Source organism: Lathamus discolor, chromosome 1 (genome assembly GCF_037157495.1).
Source record: "Lathamus discolor isolate bLatDis1 chromosome 1, bLatDis1.hap1, whole genome shotgun sequence".
NCBI lineage: Eukaryota > Metazoa > Chordata > Aves > Psittaciformes > Psittacidae > Lathamus > Lathamus discolor.
In genome coordinates this window covers 138,039,680-138,054,002 of record NC_088884.1, presented here as the reverse complement: position 1 = coordinate 138,054,002, position 14,323 = coordinate 138,039,680, and the positions used below count along the sequence as shown (strand labels likewise).

General features: G+C 38.6%; 1 protein-coding gene across 4 annotated transcripts in view; it reads right to left on the bottom strand.

The window, feature by feature from the left end:
- Nucleotides 1-14,323, bottom strand: part of CORIN (corin, serine peptidase) — a 146,247-nt gene that overhangs the window by 95,877 nt on the left and 36,047 nt on the right. For all 4 annotated transcript variants that reach the window (XR_010616572.1, XM_065697812.1, XM_065697819.1 and 1 more), the window contains one exon: nucleotides 2,879-3,089. Coding sequence is in view for 3 of the 4 variants with exons in the window: in XM_065697812.1 (XP_065553884.1) it covers nucleotides 2,879-3,089 (211 nt within the window). In the remaining variant the exon portion in view is untranslated. The remainder of the gene's footprint in view (nucleotides 1-2,878; nucleotides 3,090-14,323) is intronic.

Genomic DNA, 14,323 nt, shown 5'->3' with positions numbered 1-14,323 from the left:
TCACACATGATTTCCACTGCAGTAAGATACAGAAGAACAATTTTTAAGAGCAACAGTATTGTGGCAGCCTTCAGAAATCCCAGTACCTAACTACATTTGGTGTTACATGAACACTGAAGATGCTCTGCTTGGAAATGTAACCTCTTTCAAGTGTTAATGAATACAATGTTTATAAACACATAAAAGATAAATGTGAAACAGACACAAGTTTAAACATGAGAGCAAAGCTATTTAATAACAACACACTGGATGCCAAGGATTAGTGTTTGTAACTTTCCTTCTTGTAATGCATTGTTATAATTACTGCTCCTACGGCTGCAGCTGCTAACACAGTTGCCCTTGACAATACTTAAAACAAGGCAGTATCAATAGATGAAAAATTATGATCAAAGATGCACTGGTAATTAGAATGAAACAGCTGTAATTGACTGGAGGAACAAGTGACAACGTCAATAACAGCTGTTCTCCATACTGGTGTACGTTTTGTAATACTGTATGTTAAAAACAAGCATAGTCCCCAAAAAGGCCTACAGCATATGGTCATACCCCTATTCTTAACATCAGAGTGTTTCCACGGTGGCTTTTCTTCTCCTTCAGTATATTTCTACCTCCCAGATTGAGATTCCCCTACTCTCTCAAAAAGGCCTGTCTCTTCCACTTTCACATCTGCACTCAACACATGCGAAGTAAACAAGAGCTTTTCATACTAACAAAGAGTTTTCTCCAGATCTCACTCATCTGGGGAGGGGGGAAGGAGGGAAGAGGAGGAAGGTGCTATACAACTGCTTTTTGCAGATATGATACTTCTGAAAAATCATTATTCTTGGCTTTGAAATACATCTCTTTGCCTGCAATAATTGGATGCTACAAGAAAAACAGTAATCATGAAAATCACTCAGTTGCCTACAGGAAAATGTGTTCTCTTTAAAGAAGAAAGCAGAAGTTAAACTAGGACAACTCAGGTTTAGCAAACTTGATTTAACAAACTAGGACTTCATCAATCCACCCTTACGGTCCTTCCAGTGCTTGCTACTCAGTCTACATTTCCAGCATCCCCCATGACACGCTTCGGAGACAGAGGGTTACTCGAAGTGAAATCAGATTCTAACATAATCCTGCATCATTCACAGTCTCACTTTGGACTTTCTTCCCAACTGGCCTGCAGAGGCCAGAACAGTTTCCACAAAAAAAAGAACATTGTAAAGTAAGAACTGAAGGAGGCATTGTGACCTCCTGTCCTGGGTTTACCCAGAACATTAAACCAGGACAGGGGAATTCATTTCCAGCTTTGGCATTAAAAACTAATGGGACAAGGTTACTGTTGGTGAGATGGGGGTGACAAAAACCAACACATGCAAAAAAAAAACCACACCAAAACCCTGACTCCTGAATCTTAAATTATTTTGGTTGCTACTCAAAACCAGACCAAAACCTGCATGTTCCAAACATTAGTTTAACTTCTATCCTTTTGAAGTTAGCAAGGTAGTTGTCGTAATGTAAGCCCTTCAAGAAAATTTCTTCAGGGAAGAAATGCAAAAGGAAAGGTAAAAATCTTATCCTTTCACAACTTTGATTGATTTGTGAGCTTTGCACTTTTGACACACACCACTCACTCTCAAAAAGTTTGGGAAAGTCAAATTCCAAACAAGACCAAGTAAGTGAAGCAAACGAGAAATGGTCTCTTCTGTTGCTGAACTTTAAAATGCACCAATTTATTACCTGAACCCAGTTTTCTTGTTTTGTTCTATATTTTGAGAAACAGCAGGTAGTTTAAGGCTGTATGTTACCAGATTCTTTAACTGGAACAATTTTAATACTGAATTAGAGCAGGGGGGCTATAATTAATCATGCACTGAATTAAACAGAGTTAATTGAAAATAGGTTTTGGTAGTCTAACAAAGATACACACACAGGTGCGTTTGGATTAAACAGCTCAGCCTATCTAACAGTCAGACTCATTCCATCTTTACCCTCTAGTGGAATGGTAGGCATATATTGCCTGGAGTGGGACTGTCATTCTCATTGGCAACTATATTTTAGACCTCATAGAACATTTTTCTTAAGCATCATGTCCCTTCTAAACTGCACAGCTTCCATTCCAGCATCTTGGTTCTTGCTATATTAATTGAATCACTTATTCAATTGCCTTATTCCTTTCCACTGAATTTCACACTGAAGAAATTGGAAATAAGGAGAAAGAACTCTACCGTCTCTCTTTTCCCCTCCAGAAACATCAGATCATGTACATATAAAAAAACCTCTTTTTTTCCTTTTTGTGCCATATTTTGACTATAGCACTGTTAAACTGCCTGATCCTTTTCCCAAATCAAGCTCAATAAAAAAAGTGCATGCATATGATAGTAATGCTGTGTAATTACATAAATGGAGAAATAGAGACATGCTTAAACTTCCAAACCAGTTTATGTCACTCTGAATACATCCTGCTAATCTAGTATCATAGAACATATTTTTAATATTAACTTTTCTGAAGGAAAAGACTAAAAAAAATTTGAAGTTAATTAACTGCCGTCACACTTTATGCCAATGTTATAAATATCTAATGTTGTTACAAAGCGTTCCATTTCAACTCATACAGATTGGAGCAATGAGGTACAAGGATTCTGGATAGCCTTTTTTAAGAAAATAGGCCTGACTGCCCTAATACTGCTGGTTTATTCCGTACAGTGGCATTATTTTTTCTAGGAGAACTCTATTGCAGTTGGCTTATCATGACAGAAATGTTGTGACATGTCTGACAGACAGGAGTTTTGCAATGAGAAGGTCATAGGCTTAGTTTGGATCTTCCCTTGTCTGATTAGACAGAGAGTATTTTACCATACTTGGCTCTAGTCACTGACTGATTTTCATTCCCAAATACCTGTCATCACCGTCACTGATGCATTCAGGAAGAGCAAGACTACAGCCAAACAGCATGATGTGTTGATAGCAGCTGAGACGACCGAGATAACTGAAGAACTTCAGGAACTTTTCCATTTCAATACTTTTGACAATGGAAAGAACTGAAGTTATAGTGGTGTAGTTATATGGCAGCATTTGGCACTGACTGTTGGTGATATTTATGCAGGCACCTGTGAAATCAAAACAATATATTTAGAACAAAAGTATCACCAATTAATAGGTGGTTCAAAGCATATATTGAATTGACTAGTCATTACATATACTATATAACCAATGCCTGTACCTTACAGATAAGATTACATTCCATAATGATGATATAATACTGTCCAAAAATAAGTATCTAAGGAAAAAAAAATTAAAAAAAAAAAAGGGAATCTGGAGAAATTTGGTAGTTTAGCTTGGAAAAAAAAAATAAACTTAGATATGTTCACAATCCTCTATCTACAAAAATGCACTAGAAATAACACAAAACTAATGTCTTTGACACAAATTGGACAAACACACCATAAGAACAGTCTGGATGCAGCCAACTTTGAAACTAAGAATGGAAGTCATACAAAAAAATTAAGGCTACTTCAGCTGCTCTGATCTCAGTGCTCTCAGAAAGTTTCTCTTTTTGCTACCATTCTACTTTACAGCTGGCTTTCCTGCCAAAATCATCAGCTTGCTTACCTGTTTTTGCACCAAGGTGATAGTTTTACCTCCACAGTCTTTCTTGTCTATCCTTCCAACACAAAATTATCTGATTTTACAGGTTGAACACCAACATCTGTCCTAAACTGTTGTCCCACTCTTGACCTACCAGAGAAGCCTTTCTCTGCTAATGCCCATGCTCAGTAGGCTCTCTCAGCTCTGTGTAATCAGCAGATTAACTTACTGCACAAAGTTCTTGAGTGAGCTCCACAAGCCATAAATCAAATTCAGAATTGTCATCAAGAATAAACTATTAAAATCTAACATTTATGACAGCTCCCTACTTCATAAAGGCCTTTCCAGGCTCTCTAGTCAGGCTCCAGCAGAATTTTTTTTGCACTCTGAGCATATCCACAATCTACAAGAAGCAGGGGCATCAGCTCATTTGCAAGACCAGACTCTGCCACTAATCACACTGTAAAACTCGCGCTAAATGACCACCCCAGCTCTAGCCTTCTGAGGGCTGAAAACTCTTAAGCACATTCAAGCCTTAGCATCCCTATTACTATCTGAGCAAACCAGACACAGGTAGCACCAAATGGGGTAGATTCTTTCCATCATCAGACATTTTGGGACTGGCTTCTTCCAAGAATTGTGCGGGTCGTTTACAAGGGTTCAGCAGGTCTGTCTTTCCCTTGCCTTTCAGCCTAGACAAAGTCGTCACTGCCTAAATGCACTGGTGCCAAATTCTGATATCTAAGGACTAATACAATACCCTCACATAAGGGTAGGGAAAGTAAAGCATAATTAAGAAAAATTTCATTAGAGCTTTTCCAAGATGCAAGATCCTTGAAGGGATAGACAATAAAAAGTGGTTTTCAGATTTTGTCTAGACATGGTAACAAATAATCCCTATTTTTTTAGTGTCTGATACACATATTCAAAGTTCCTCCCCTGTCTTCTCCCTTTGCAAAATTTCAACAGAAACTAGGGAATTTAATCTTGCAACACTAAAGGCTGCGAGTGCTCCATCCCTGGCGGTGTTCAAGGCCAGGCTGGACAAAGCCTTGGGTGGCATGGTTTAGTGTGAGGTGTCCCTGCCCATGGCAGGGGGGTTGGAACCAGGTGATCTTGAGGTCCTTTCCAACCCTAACTATTCTATGATTCTATGATTCTAAAATAGTCCCTACCATAGCACGTGTGTGGGCTCCTTTCAAAATCCACACAATCCCGACAAAGAAGAGCTACAGTTCCCCGGAGCTAACTGATCTTTTCGGAGCACCAGACCTCTCTGAAGATGCCCATGGACCTCTAACCCAGCAGCAAGCAGACATATCCTTACCGCTTTGCCCAGGACCTTTCAAATTCCACACAACTGCGAAAGTCGGTCATACTTTGAGTGACACATTATTTCAGAGCAAGGTTGTTTTACCTAAACCACGATAAGGAGAAAACTCAAAGATTCCCTATTCCAAATATTTGCACAAAATAAGTCCCCCCATTCAGTCTTGCATCAAGCCAAATAGCATGGGACAGACAGAACATACCTTTCAGACAAGCAAGTCTGCTCAGTGCCAAATGGCTCTTTATATAGGCAAACAGGGATACAGACACAGCACTCAGCGCAAGGCAAGCAGGAGAAAAATAGCCAAAAGGAACTGCTTGTTTAATGAGCAGTAGTTAATTTAAAAAATAATTAAAAAAAAAAAAAAGAGAGAGAGATTATGTAAAAATATATGTCAGTATGAATAAGGGTATTTTTCCCCCCAAAATAAACAGAAAAACGGAGTAATTACACTCAAAACCTGCCACAGATATAATAAAAGAATGCAGTAAACCTCAAAATGCATAACTATTCTACCAAATTACTAAATTCTGCTCTATATATACAGGTTGAATGCATTTTAGGAACTATGCGGCCCTTCAGTGCCAGAATACTAATCTGACTGATGGTATAATATACTAGTGCTAAACATTTTTCAAGCCAAGCAGGAAACAGCGCAGTGAAGATGGCAAATGCCACGTACACATAGAAAAGCCTCACCTTACTTATTTTCTCTAGTAACAATCCATTAAATATAAACTAGTCTTGGCAATACCTGGAGGGTGGGAGCAGCAAATGGGAATAATGTGAAAAAAGCTGTTGCTCAGAACAGCATGGCTCCTAATTATATGGTTTTTTTCTGACATTCATGTAAATTGAGAGATTTGTGTTTATCACATTCTACCGACATGGAATGAAATCTCATCTTTAACCCTAAAATGTCTTAAAAATTTTTAAGAATCCCATTTAAAAGAGCAAAATCAACCAAACTCGCCCATTCTAACTTAGAAAATTGTCTAACTGCTGCCTAAAGCAGCAATGTGCAGATTTCTTAATGCGGAAATAACCTTCAGCAAATGAATTTTGTCCAATTTCCAAGTTGCCATTGTCTCCTGACCTTAAAAGAATCTTGTGATTCTGCTTGATTTCGCAATCTCGTATGTGAGTCATATGAAGGTACAGAACGCCTTTTTTATCTCTGTCCTGTTGCCATTGCATATCTGGATTATCATGGGCTTCAGCTCCAGATCAAAGAAGCACAGCCTTCCACTTAGCACCTAGTTTTTTCAGCAAAACGTCTTTCCAAAACTCATTACTGTCTTCAAAAATGTTAATACCTGTTTTTAATTTGCTATGACACCTTGGTACATTTTTTATTTTAATTAAAACAGAAGATGGACAGATTTCCTTGGCCTTCCTCCAGCTATGAAGTTCTCGTGTACAGTCCACCTGGGACTGAACATTTGATATTGCATTTCAGATGTTTTCTCCATAACTTTGGGAAAGTGCCCCTCTAAGCGATTTTCTTCTGACACACTTCCAATAAACTCCAGGAACTAGGCTCTATCCTTCAGAATCCACCCAGCGGGCAACTCTACGAACTCTTTGCTCAGTTCAAGTATGAGGAGTTAAAAATCAGTCAATTCACAACAAAAGTGTAGTCTGCAATTTTTTCACATTAATGGTAGCTTGAAAACATGATTTCCACAACTCTGTGTCCTGATGTGAGAGACAGCTTGGCTGCCTAGCATGCACACTGTGTGACTGTTCCCTTCTAAACACATTCTCAGCTCCTTCCACTCATTGTTTCCACACTTTACTGCTAGAAAAGTCACCCTAGCAGGGACTCAGCACTGAGGCTGGGGAAAGTGTGAAGAGGAAGAAGTGGCAGAGAGGAACTTACAGACTGACCACAACACCATTGCCTAATCCCCTGGCTACTCACAGCAGGGAGGAGGTAGAGGAGTGGGGAATGAAGGAGTGAAGTTGAGCTTGAGAAGGCTGGGGTGAGGGGAAGATGGTTTACTTCTTGCATTTGTGTCTTACCATCCAACTCTATATTTAATTGGCAATACATGCAATTAATTTTCCCCAAGTCAAGTCTGTCTTGTACCTGATGGCAATTCGTAAGTGATCTCCCCATCTTTCACTCAACCCAAGAGATTTCTGATCTTGTTTTCTCCCCCAGCTGTCCTGTTGACATTAGGGAGTAGCTGGGTGGGTAGCTGGCAGCCTGCTAAGGGCAACACACCACAGTCTAATAGAAATATTCTTTCGTTGCAAACTCAAAGAACATGAAAGAATAATTGAAAGCACTGAAACAATTCTACAAAGGAGATTTAGTTTCATCTCATGCTTTGTTGCTCTGTCTTTTTAAATCATTCCTTTATTTAGCCCAGGTTCCACTTAGCCACGTCATATTTGGATAATTTTTATGTGCTTCTCACTGCATAAAGGTGCCCGTGACAGCAAAGATAAACCCCATGCCAACCAAGCAGAACTTAAATAGAGACACTGGACTCAGAGTCATGTGTTAAAAATGCAGTGGAGTTGTGAGAGGAAGCCCAAGAGAAGGGGAAACTGTAGATCATCTTTCTGCATGGAAGAGTAGATATAAGCAAGGAAGAGACTGGGACACATCAAAGATGCAGTAACAGAATCAGGTCCTTTGGATAGTTCTTCCTATAGGATAAAATCCTGATGAGTGTGTGTGTCAGGCTACATTGAATATAAGAGTATAAACTGGAGGAAGATGTAACATGGACAGAAAACTAAAATGAAGCCGTGGAAGGAAAAAGCTTTAAGAAAACTTGAAATTTTCAATTCTTTTCAAGTCTGATCAACATCTCTGGATCATCTGTAAGATTTCCTTCAGTATAAAATTCTCAGTTCTTCCAGTTCTCTGTTGGCCATTCTGCAGCTGTTTGTGTCAGGACAGATTTTGAATCATAGCTTGGAATTAATAAAGAAACTTCACAGACAGTTTGGCCATAGTGCTCAAAATACACCAGTCAAACTAAGTCAGTTTTCTTCATACTCTCTGGTTGGATCCACTTCACTTGGCTTTGTATTTAAATCAGCCAGTTAAAGATCTATTTTTTTATTTCTTTCTTTTTCTGCTCCCCCTTCAAGACTCCTTAAAACGCTTGTCTTTTAGACATCTGTCCTAAATTTGCCATTGTAAACAGCAAGACAATGCATCTAATTTCTCCAACTATTCCAAGCTCCTCAGCATCTGAATGATTCTTGCCATCTGTTGGAGACCCCTGCTGTCCTCTCCCCAGAATCTCTCTTATTCTGGATGCAGTGGAAAGTACTTTTTATACGACTTAACCTCCCATGTAGTTACATTTTCTTTCATTTTCCATCTTTACCTCCCCTTCACTTTCTGTATTATAATGTCAGCTTCATCTGTAATTTCTACAATCTTGTATTTTCAGATAAAGCTTGTGTGTCCCTGTTCATATACTTTTCTCCCCATTCAAGACATAACAATCATTACTTATGAGTGCATATTGCGTTTCAATAATGAGTGCAATTATAATAAGTGCAATTTGCCTTTCAACACATCCCACCTTGCTGGTGTTTCTTTGTTATTTTCTTCCACTTGGATTTCAACCAACTTTTCTGCACTTAAAGGCTTATGGTTTAGATAAGATTTGTAAGCAACTGTTTACACAAGAATTTTAAAAGTACTTCTGAAGGTGTAAGCTATTCAGAAAGAAATCATTTGTGCCTGTTTTAAAATCTATTATAACTGGTGTGTGTGCATGTTAAACTATACCTTAGGCCTAAAGAACCATTACACTTTTATGTCACTTCTCGGCTCCAAATTTTCGCTCTTGAAATGCTGAAACACTCAGAATACAAATATTGCATATGCATTTTTATCTAAATACCATGCTGAACAGTTGATGTAACCAGGGTATGTAGTCATCCTTCCAAAACTACATCTATCTAAATGACAGGATAGCATTTGCTTTATAAGCAGTTCAAAATCATGTATGTTAATGAAAACATTACAAATAAAAAGAGTGTTCCTAAATTTATTTGCCTATATATTGCAAGCACTAAACTGAATATTTGAGATTGCCATACCAAAATTTAACCTTTCTCACTGGATATCCAAAATGAGACATGCAGTTCTGAAAGGCATTGAACAGGAGGAGGAAGAAGCAGTAAAGAGGAGCTTTTATGGACTGACCACAATCCCATCCCCTCTGTGCTGCTCACAGCAGGGAAGAGGTAGAGGAATGGGGAATGGAGTGAAGTTGAATCTGGGAAGAAGGACAGGGTGGAGGGAAGGGGTTTTAGTTTGTTGCTTACCATCCAACTCTATTTTTAATTGTCGATACAACATGCAATTAGTTTTCCCCAAGTCGAGTCTGTTTTGCTTGTGATGGTAATTGGCAACTGACCTTCCTGCCTTTACCTCAGCCCATGAGCTTTTCCATCCCATTTTCTCCCTCTGTCCTGTTGAGGAATGGCAGTGTGAAAGTGTCTGGGTGGGCATCTACAACCAGTCAAGGTCAATCCACAGCAATATTGCCCAGTTAGCTTAAGTATCTACTTTGAGAATAAAAGGGTTTGGGTTTTCTATGTCAAGTAGAATGAATATGTAAAACCAGTAATTACCCAGAAATTACGTAGTACAAAGTGCTAGATAACTTAGTTTTAAAGACTTTTTTGCCACTGGTAGGTAAGTAAATTTTCCATATCTGTGCTGAAATGTACCAAACCTTTAATGTGTATAACAGCACAGAAAAATACAGAACAAGATGGCTCATCCTATTTATATTTACAAAGCATGTGTATCAGTCAAGGGCTGGGGCAGTGCAAGGTATCTTTAAAGCTACTAGGTTTATAAGATATTTTGCTCAAAATGAGAAGACTCCTTTTAAAATAGATGGAAGAAGACTTGCTTGTATTTAAGTCTGTGTTGTTAAATAATTGTGTTGGACTGGACTCCATTAAAAAATGTTAAATATGCCACAATCAAGATTGGTAATATACACTTTAATTTCCTGATGCCTCTGAAAATCAAAATCAAAGTCAAGCTAAATAAGCTTTTTCAGCATGTCTTTTGTTTTATAAGAACTTGCTTTTAGAATAACTAACCTATGGTTAATTCCAGTTTGGTATTCAAAGCTTTGAGTCATCTAAAGCATTTTGAAAACCAAATTTCACATAAAAGAAAATTCCCCAAATTTTGTAACATCAACACCGATTCGATCTAAAAAGAAGCTTTTGCCTTTCTAGAACTGCCAAAACCAAAACAGATTAATTCCCAGCTAGCATAGGAAAAAGTCCATCAGTGATAGAATCATGACTTCCATGACATTTTGCATTTCCTTTGCAGCTGACAAACTACTTAGTTGCACCATGGAAATAGAAAGCTCACACCTACGAGCATCCATTAAACAGTCAGGAGGTGAAGGAAAAGACAACAGGAATACTCAATTCCTCACTATTGTGGAAGTGCAATATTACAAACTGTTGACAGCAGAGCCCCCATTTCTAACACAGTCTCTCCTGGCAACACCAAAATGTCCTTGAGGAGCTGACAAATGTTTCTCTCAAGACTGCTACCACAGTCAATAAATTTTTGGTAAACACTGTGTCTGTAGCCAGTGTAAAAGAAAGTGTTTGCAAACAGCAATACCTCTAGTACCAAAATGCAAAAATTATGATAGGATGGAAAAACAATGTGAAAAGAAGCCTCCCCTTCCCTTCAATTTATGAAAACTCGATCTTTTCCTTTGCTAGAACTGAGATCCGCTACAGTACACTGCAAAATTGAAACAAGAATTAAGATGCATTTGAGTAAAAGCACTTGTCGCTTTTATTTTAGGTGATTATGGGCATAAATGATCCTGCTGATTTTCAGAAATCCAGTTTATCAGAAGCACTTTACCCATAAAATGTAATGTCTTGACCCCTAAAGAAAGGCTTACCAGGAGAGTCTTTATACAGCTTCAATACAGCACAAAGGCATAACCTTAAGAGGAATGGTACTAAGTTTGTTACGTTTACACTTGGGTAGACATTTGACACACTCATGTCTACTGCAAGCTTTCATGCTTCAGTAACAGCCATGGTAGCCTCGAGATAAAAACAAGTTATTGTCAGAGTGAGCTTCTAACAGAAGGTCATGACTTTTCTTGGGTCAACCAACAGAGTCAGAAAAACTTTTCACAAGACAACTCAGCTGATGCAATGGCAAAATACCGCTTCCTCTCAACCATGTATGCTTGCCATTTCCTCTAAAACGACTTTGGTGCCAAAGCAGCCAAGAGCTAACTTAGGCAGCGTTAGAGCTGAGTTTGCTCATCAAGGAGACAGCAAATACCACTGCATAAAAAGAAGCATACAGAACTGTTCAGCTGTGAGCAAAGGGAATGTGGACACCTTCTTAGCACCACTATGCAGCAAAGAGGAAAACAAGCAAACCCCATCTGCAGATCTGATATAGAAGTCAGGCTCCAAGACTAGCTGAGAACAATTGCTCTGCATTTAACTTTGTTCAGCTAATGAATTGTACAATTTGAAAGGAACGAATGATTCTCAGCTCCCCCTGTGCGCCACAGGCACCAAAAGAAGGGGTGATAAGGCTACTGACCACCTGCAGTAGAGAGAAAAACAATTCATTATCTCTCAGGTCACAGACTGGGGATTAGCCATGAGGGAAATATAACTCTTATTTTAGAACAGAGTTGAAGTGTTATCATAATTTTTTTTCATGCAATCTGTACCAGCTGTTGTACAGTGGAACACCACATCCAGTCTGCACCAGACATTTCTTGCTCAGAGCTTAACGCAGTCATAAATTCTATCTCAGTTATTCTCCTGAAAAAAGGCAAGACTATTCATTAAGCCACCTCATTTTTTGGAGCCCCACTTCTTTCACCAAGGTGCTTCTTTAATCCTTAGGCAGGCACAGCTGAGAGCAGGTAAGCTCATTAGCTGAAGCTGAGTCTGAACACCTACTCCCCATGAGGTGTGAGCTGGCCTGTATTCCACATCTGGTATTTTGGGTAGTCATTTCCTAATTAAAGGATTCTTTAGTGAAATTGGAGACATATTTCTAAGAACCTACCTTTGAAAAAACAAAAGGTGCAAAATGAAATAAATTTTAGGATTACAGTTATCCTTGGAGACTACTTTCCATAGCATATGAGGTTGGACAGGATTTTCATATTGTCTTAAAACATGTGCATGACTTTTGTCCTCTTGATAGGCTTTGTAAAAACAAACAACCAAAAATCCACAATGCAATAGAAAAATGGTAGCTTCCACATGTAGCTAGCAACCAATGGTAGCTAGCCCAGGTTCCTAGGACCTAGGCAGTCATCCAGATGGTTTTGGTTGGTTGTTATTGTGTTGTGGGGGTTAACAATTATGTTTTCAATAAATAAAAATGACTCCTAGCTTTATTGATAACAGTTAAATATGCACCAACACTGTTATGTTCAAAACAAAACAGCCAAACACAGTGCTTTGTAAAAGACAATAGTTGAGATACTCAACATAGTCAGCATAGATATAGGCTGTAACAGTATGTCTGTTCAGTTTGCATTTAAGTCTAAAGAGTGATACTTGCAAGCTGCTTGTGCAAACTGAGAATGTTTAAATCCTCGTACTTCAATTGCTCTTCCCCAAATGGAAAGCCCATTTATTTCTTTCACATAATTTCATTAATGAATACAGAAAGGTTCCTTTAATGCTCTCCTATAGCTTATTGTTTAATTGCCTATGTTAGAGAGAAACAAGTTTCCCCATGAAACTTAGGACAAAATTATCTCAAATACTGTTAGACAAAGTAAAGCGTTAAACTTTTTTCGACCATGCAAAATGCTCATTGTTTACTCCCTAAGTGCAAATATTTTTTTCACACCTTATAATCATAGAAATACTGGATGAAGGAGTCGTCTGAAGGTCTCTAGCCAGCTTGCTGTTCCAAGTGAGACTGCCACCAGCACAGTGTCATTCATGACTTCGGCCAAGCCTTAGAAACACCCAAGGATAGGGATCCCAGAGCCACTGTGGGCAACGGGTTCTACTGCTGCACCACCCATTCAGTGAAAAGCTTCTCCACATCTCTATTCTGAATTTCTGCTATTTTATTATAGAGTATCATTAGGATTTTTTTTTAATTACCACTAATATTAAAGGTGAGAAAGACAGATTTTATGCATGGATTAGTAGCTAAATCAATCTTTAACTGTATTGGGCTATTTTTTACTTTCTCAAATTCCCATCCCTGTAATGATTTTAAATTATGGTACTCATTATGTTGTTCTTGAATTTCATATGAATACAAAAAATGGCAGTGACTGTAAATCCCTTTTTGGACAAAAGTTTCTATCTTACCATTTTATATTAACGATGGCTCTATACCCACACCTGGCTGCACTCTATTGTAATCCATTGCAGACGATGCAGAAGCATAAAGCAGCTCAACTTTAATAAAACATAAAATTCACATGTTGCTACCAGATGCAAGATGTACCTTTGGAAACAAAGTGATCCATCACAACACAGAATAAAACATGTATTAATATCATCTTTTTGTTGACATAACCACATGAATAATTTAATAGTTTTGGACAAGCTGATGGGTCAGGAAAGGAAGTCAGTGGCTGCAATTCTCAGCCAATTATCTTAAGACATGCCTTGCTTCATTGTTCCTGTCCTTGAAAGCTTGATGTGAGGCTAAACATAGGACATCTTGCTTAGCTTCTTGGTCAGTTCGTGGTTCAATTTTGACAACAAACATCTGTTTAAACTACAAGCAACAAGATGTAAAAAACCACAATGGATGCATAAAAGGCATAAGGCTGAAAATCCTTTTGCTCTTTGAAGTTTTGAAGGTACACACACGAATAACCCCAGAAGAACACATACATCATTTAAAGACTAAAACAAAGCTGAATCTGTAGTTATTTCCAAGGAAGGAATCGTAAAATCATAGAATAGTTAGGGTTGTAAAGGACCTTAAGATCATCAAGTTCCAACCCCCCTGTCATGGGCAGGGACACCTCACACTAAACCATCCCACCCAAGGCTCTGTCCAACCTGGCCTTGAACATCACCAGGGATGCAGCATTCACAGCTTCCTTGGGCAACCCATTCCAGTGCCTCACCACCCTTACAGTAAAGAGCTTCCTCCTTATATCCAATCTAAACATCCCCTGTTTAAGTTTCAACCCGTTATCCCTCGTCCTATCACTGCAGTCCCTAATGAAGAGTGGAATCTCCAACTCTAAAGTAAACCACACCGCTGAAAGGCCAAAGAGTAAAGACAGATGGATGTGCAAGGGCAGCGAGATAGTTACTCATAGTACTTATTACAGTATTAATCCCAACAGATACCTGAGGTCTGTTAAATACCCTACACAGATTGCATTTGAGCAGATGACAATCTACACACAGAACAGCTGCAATATT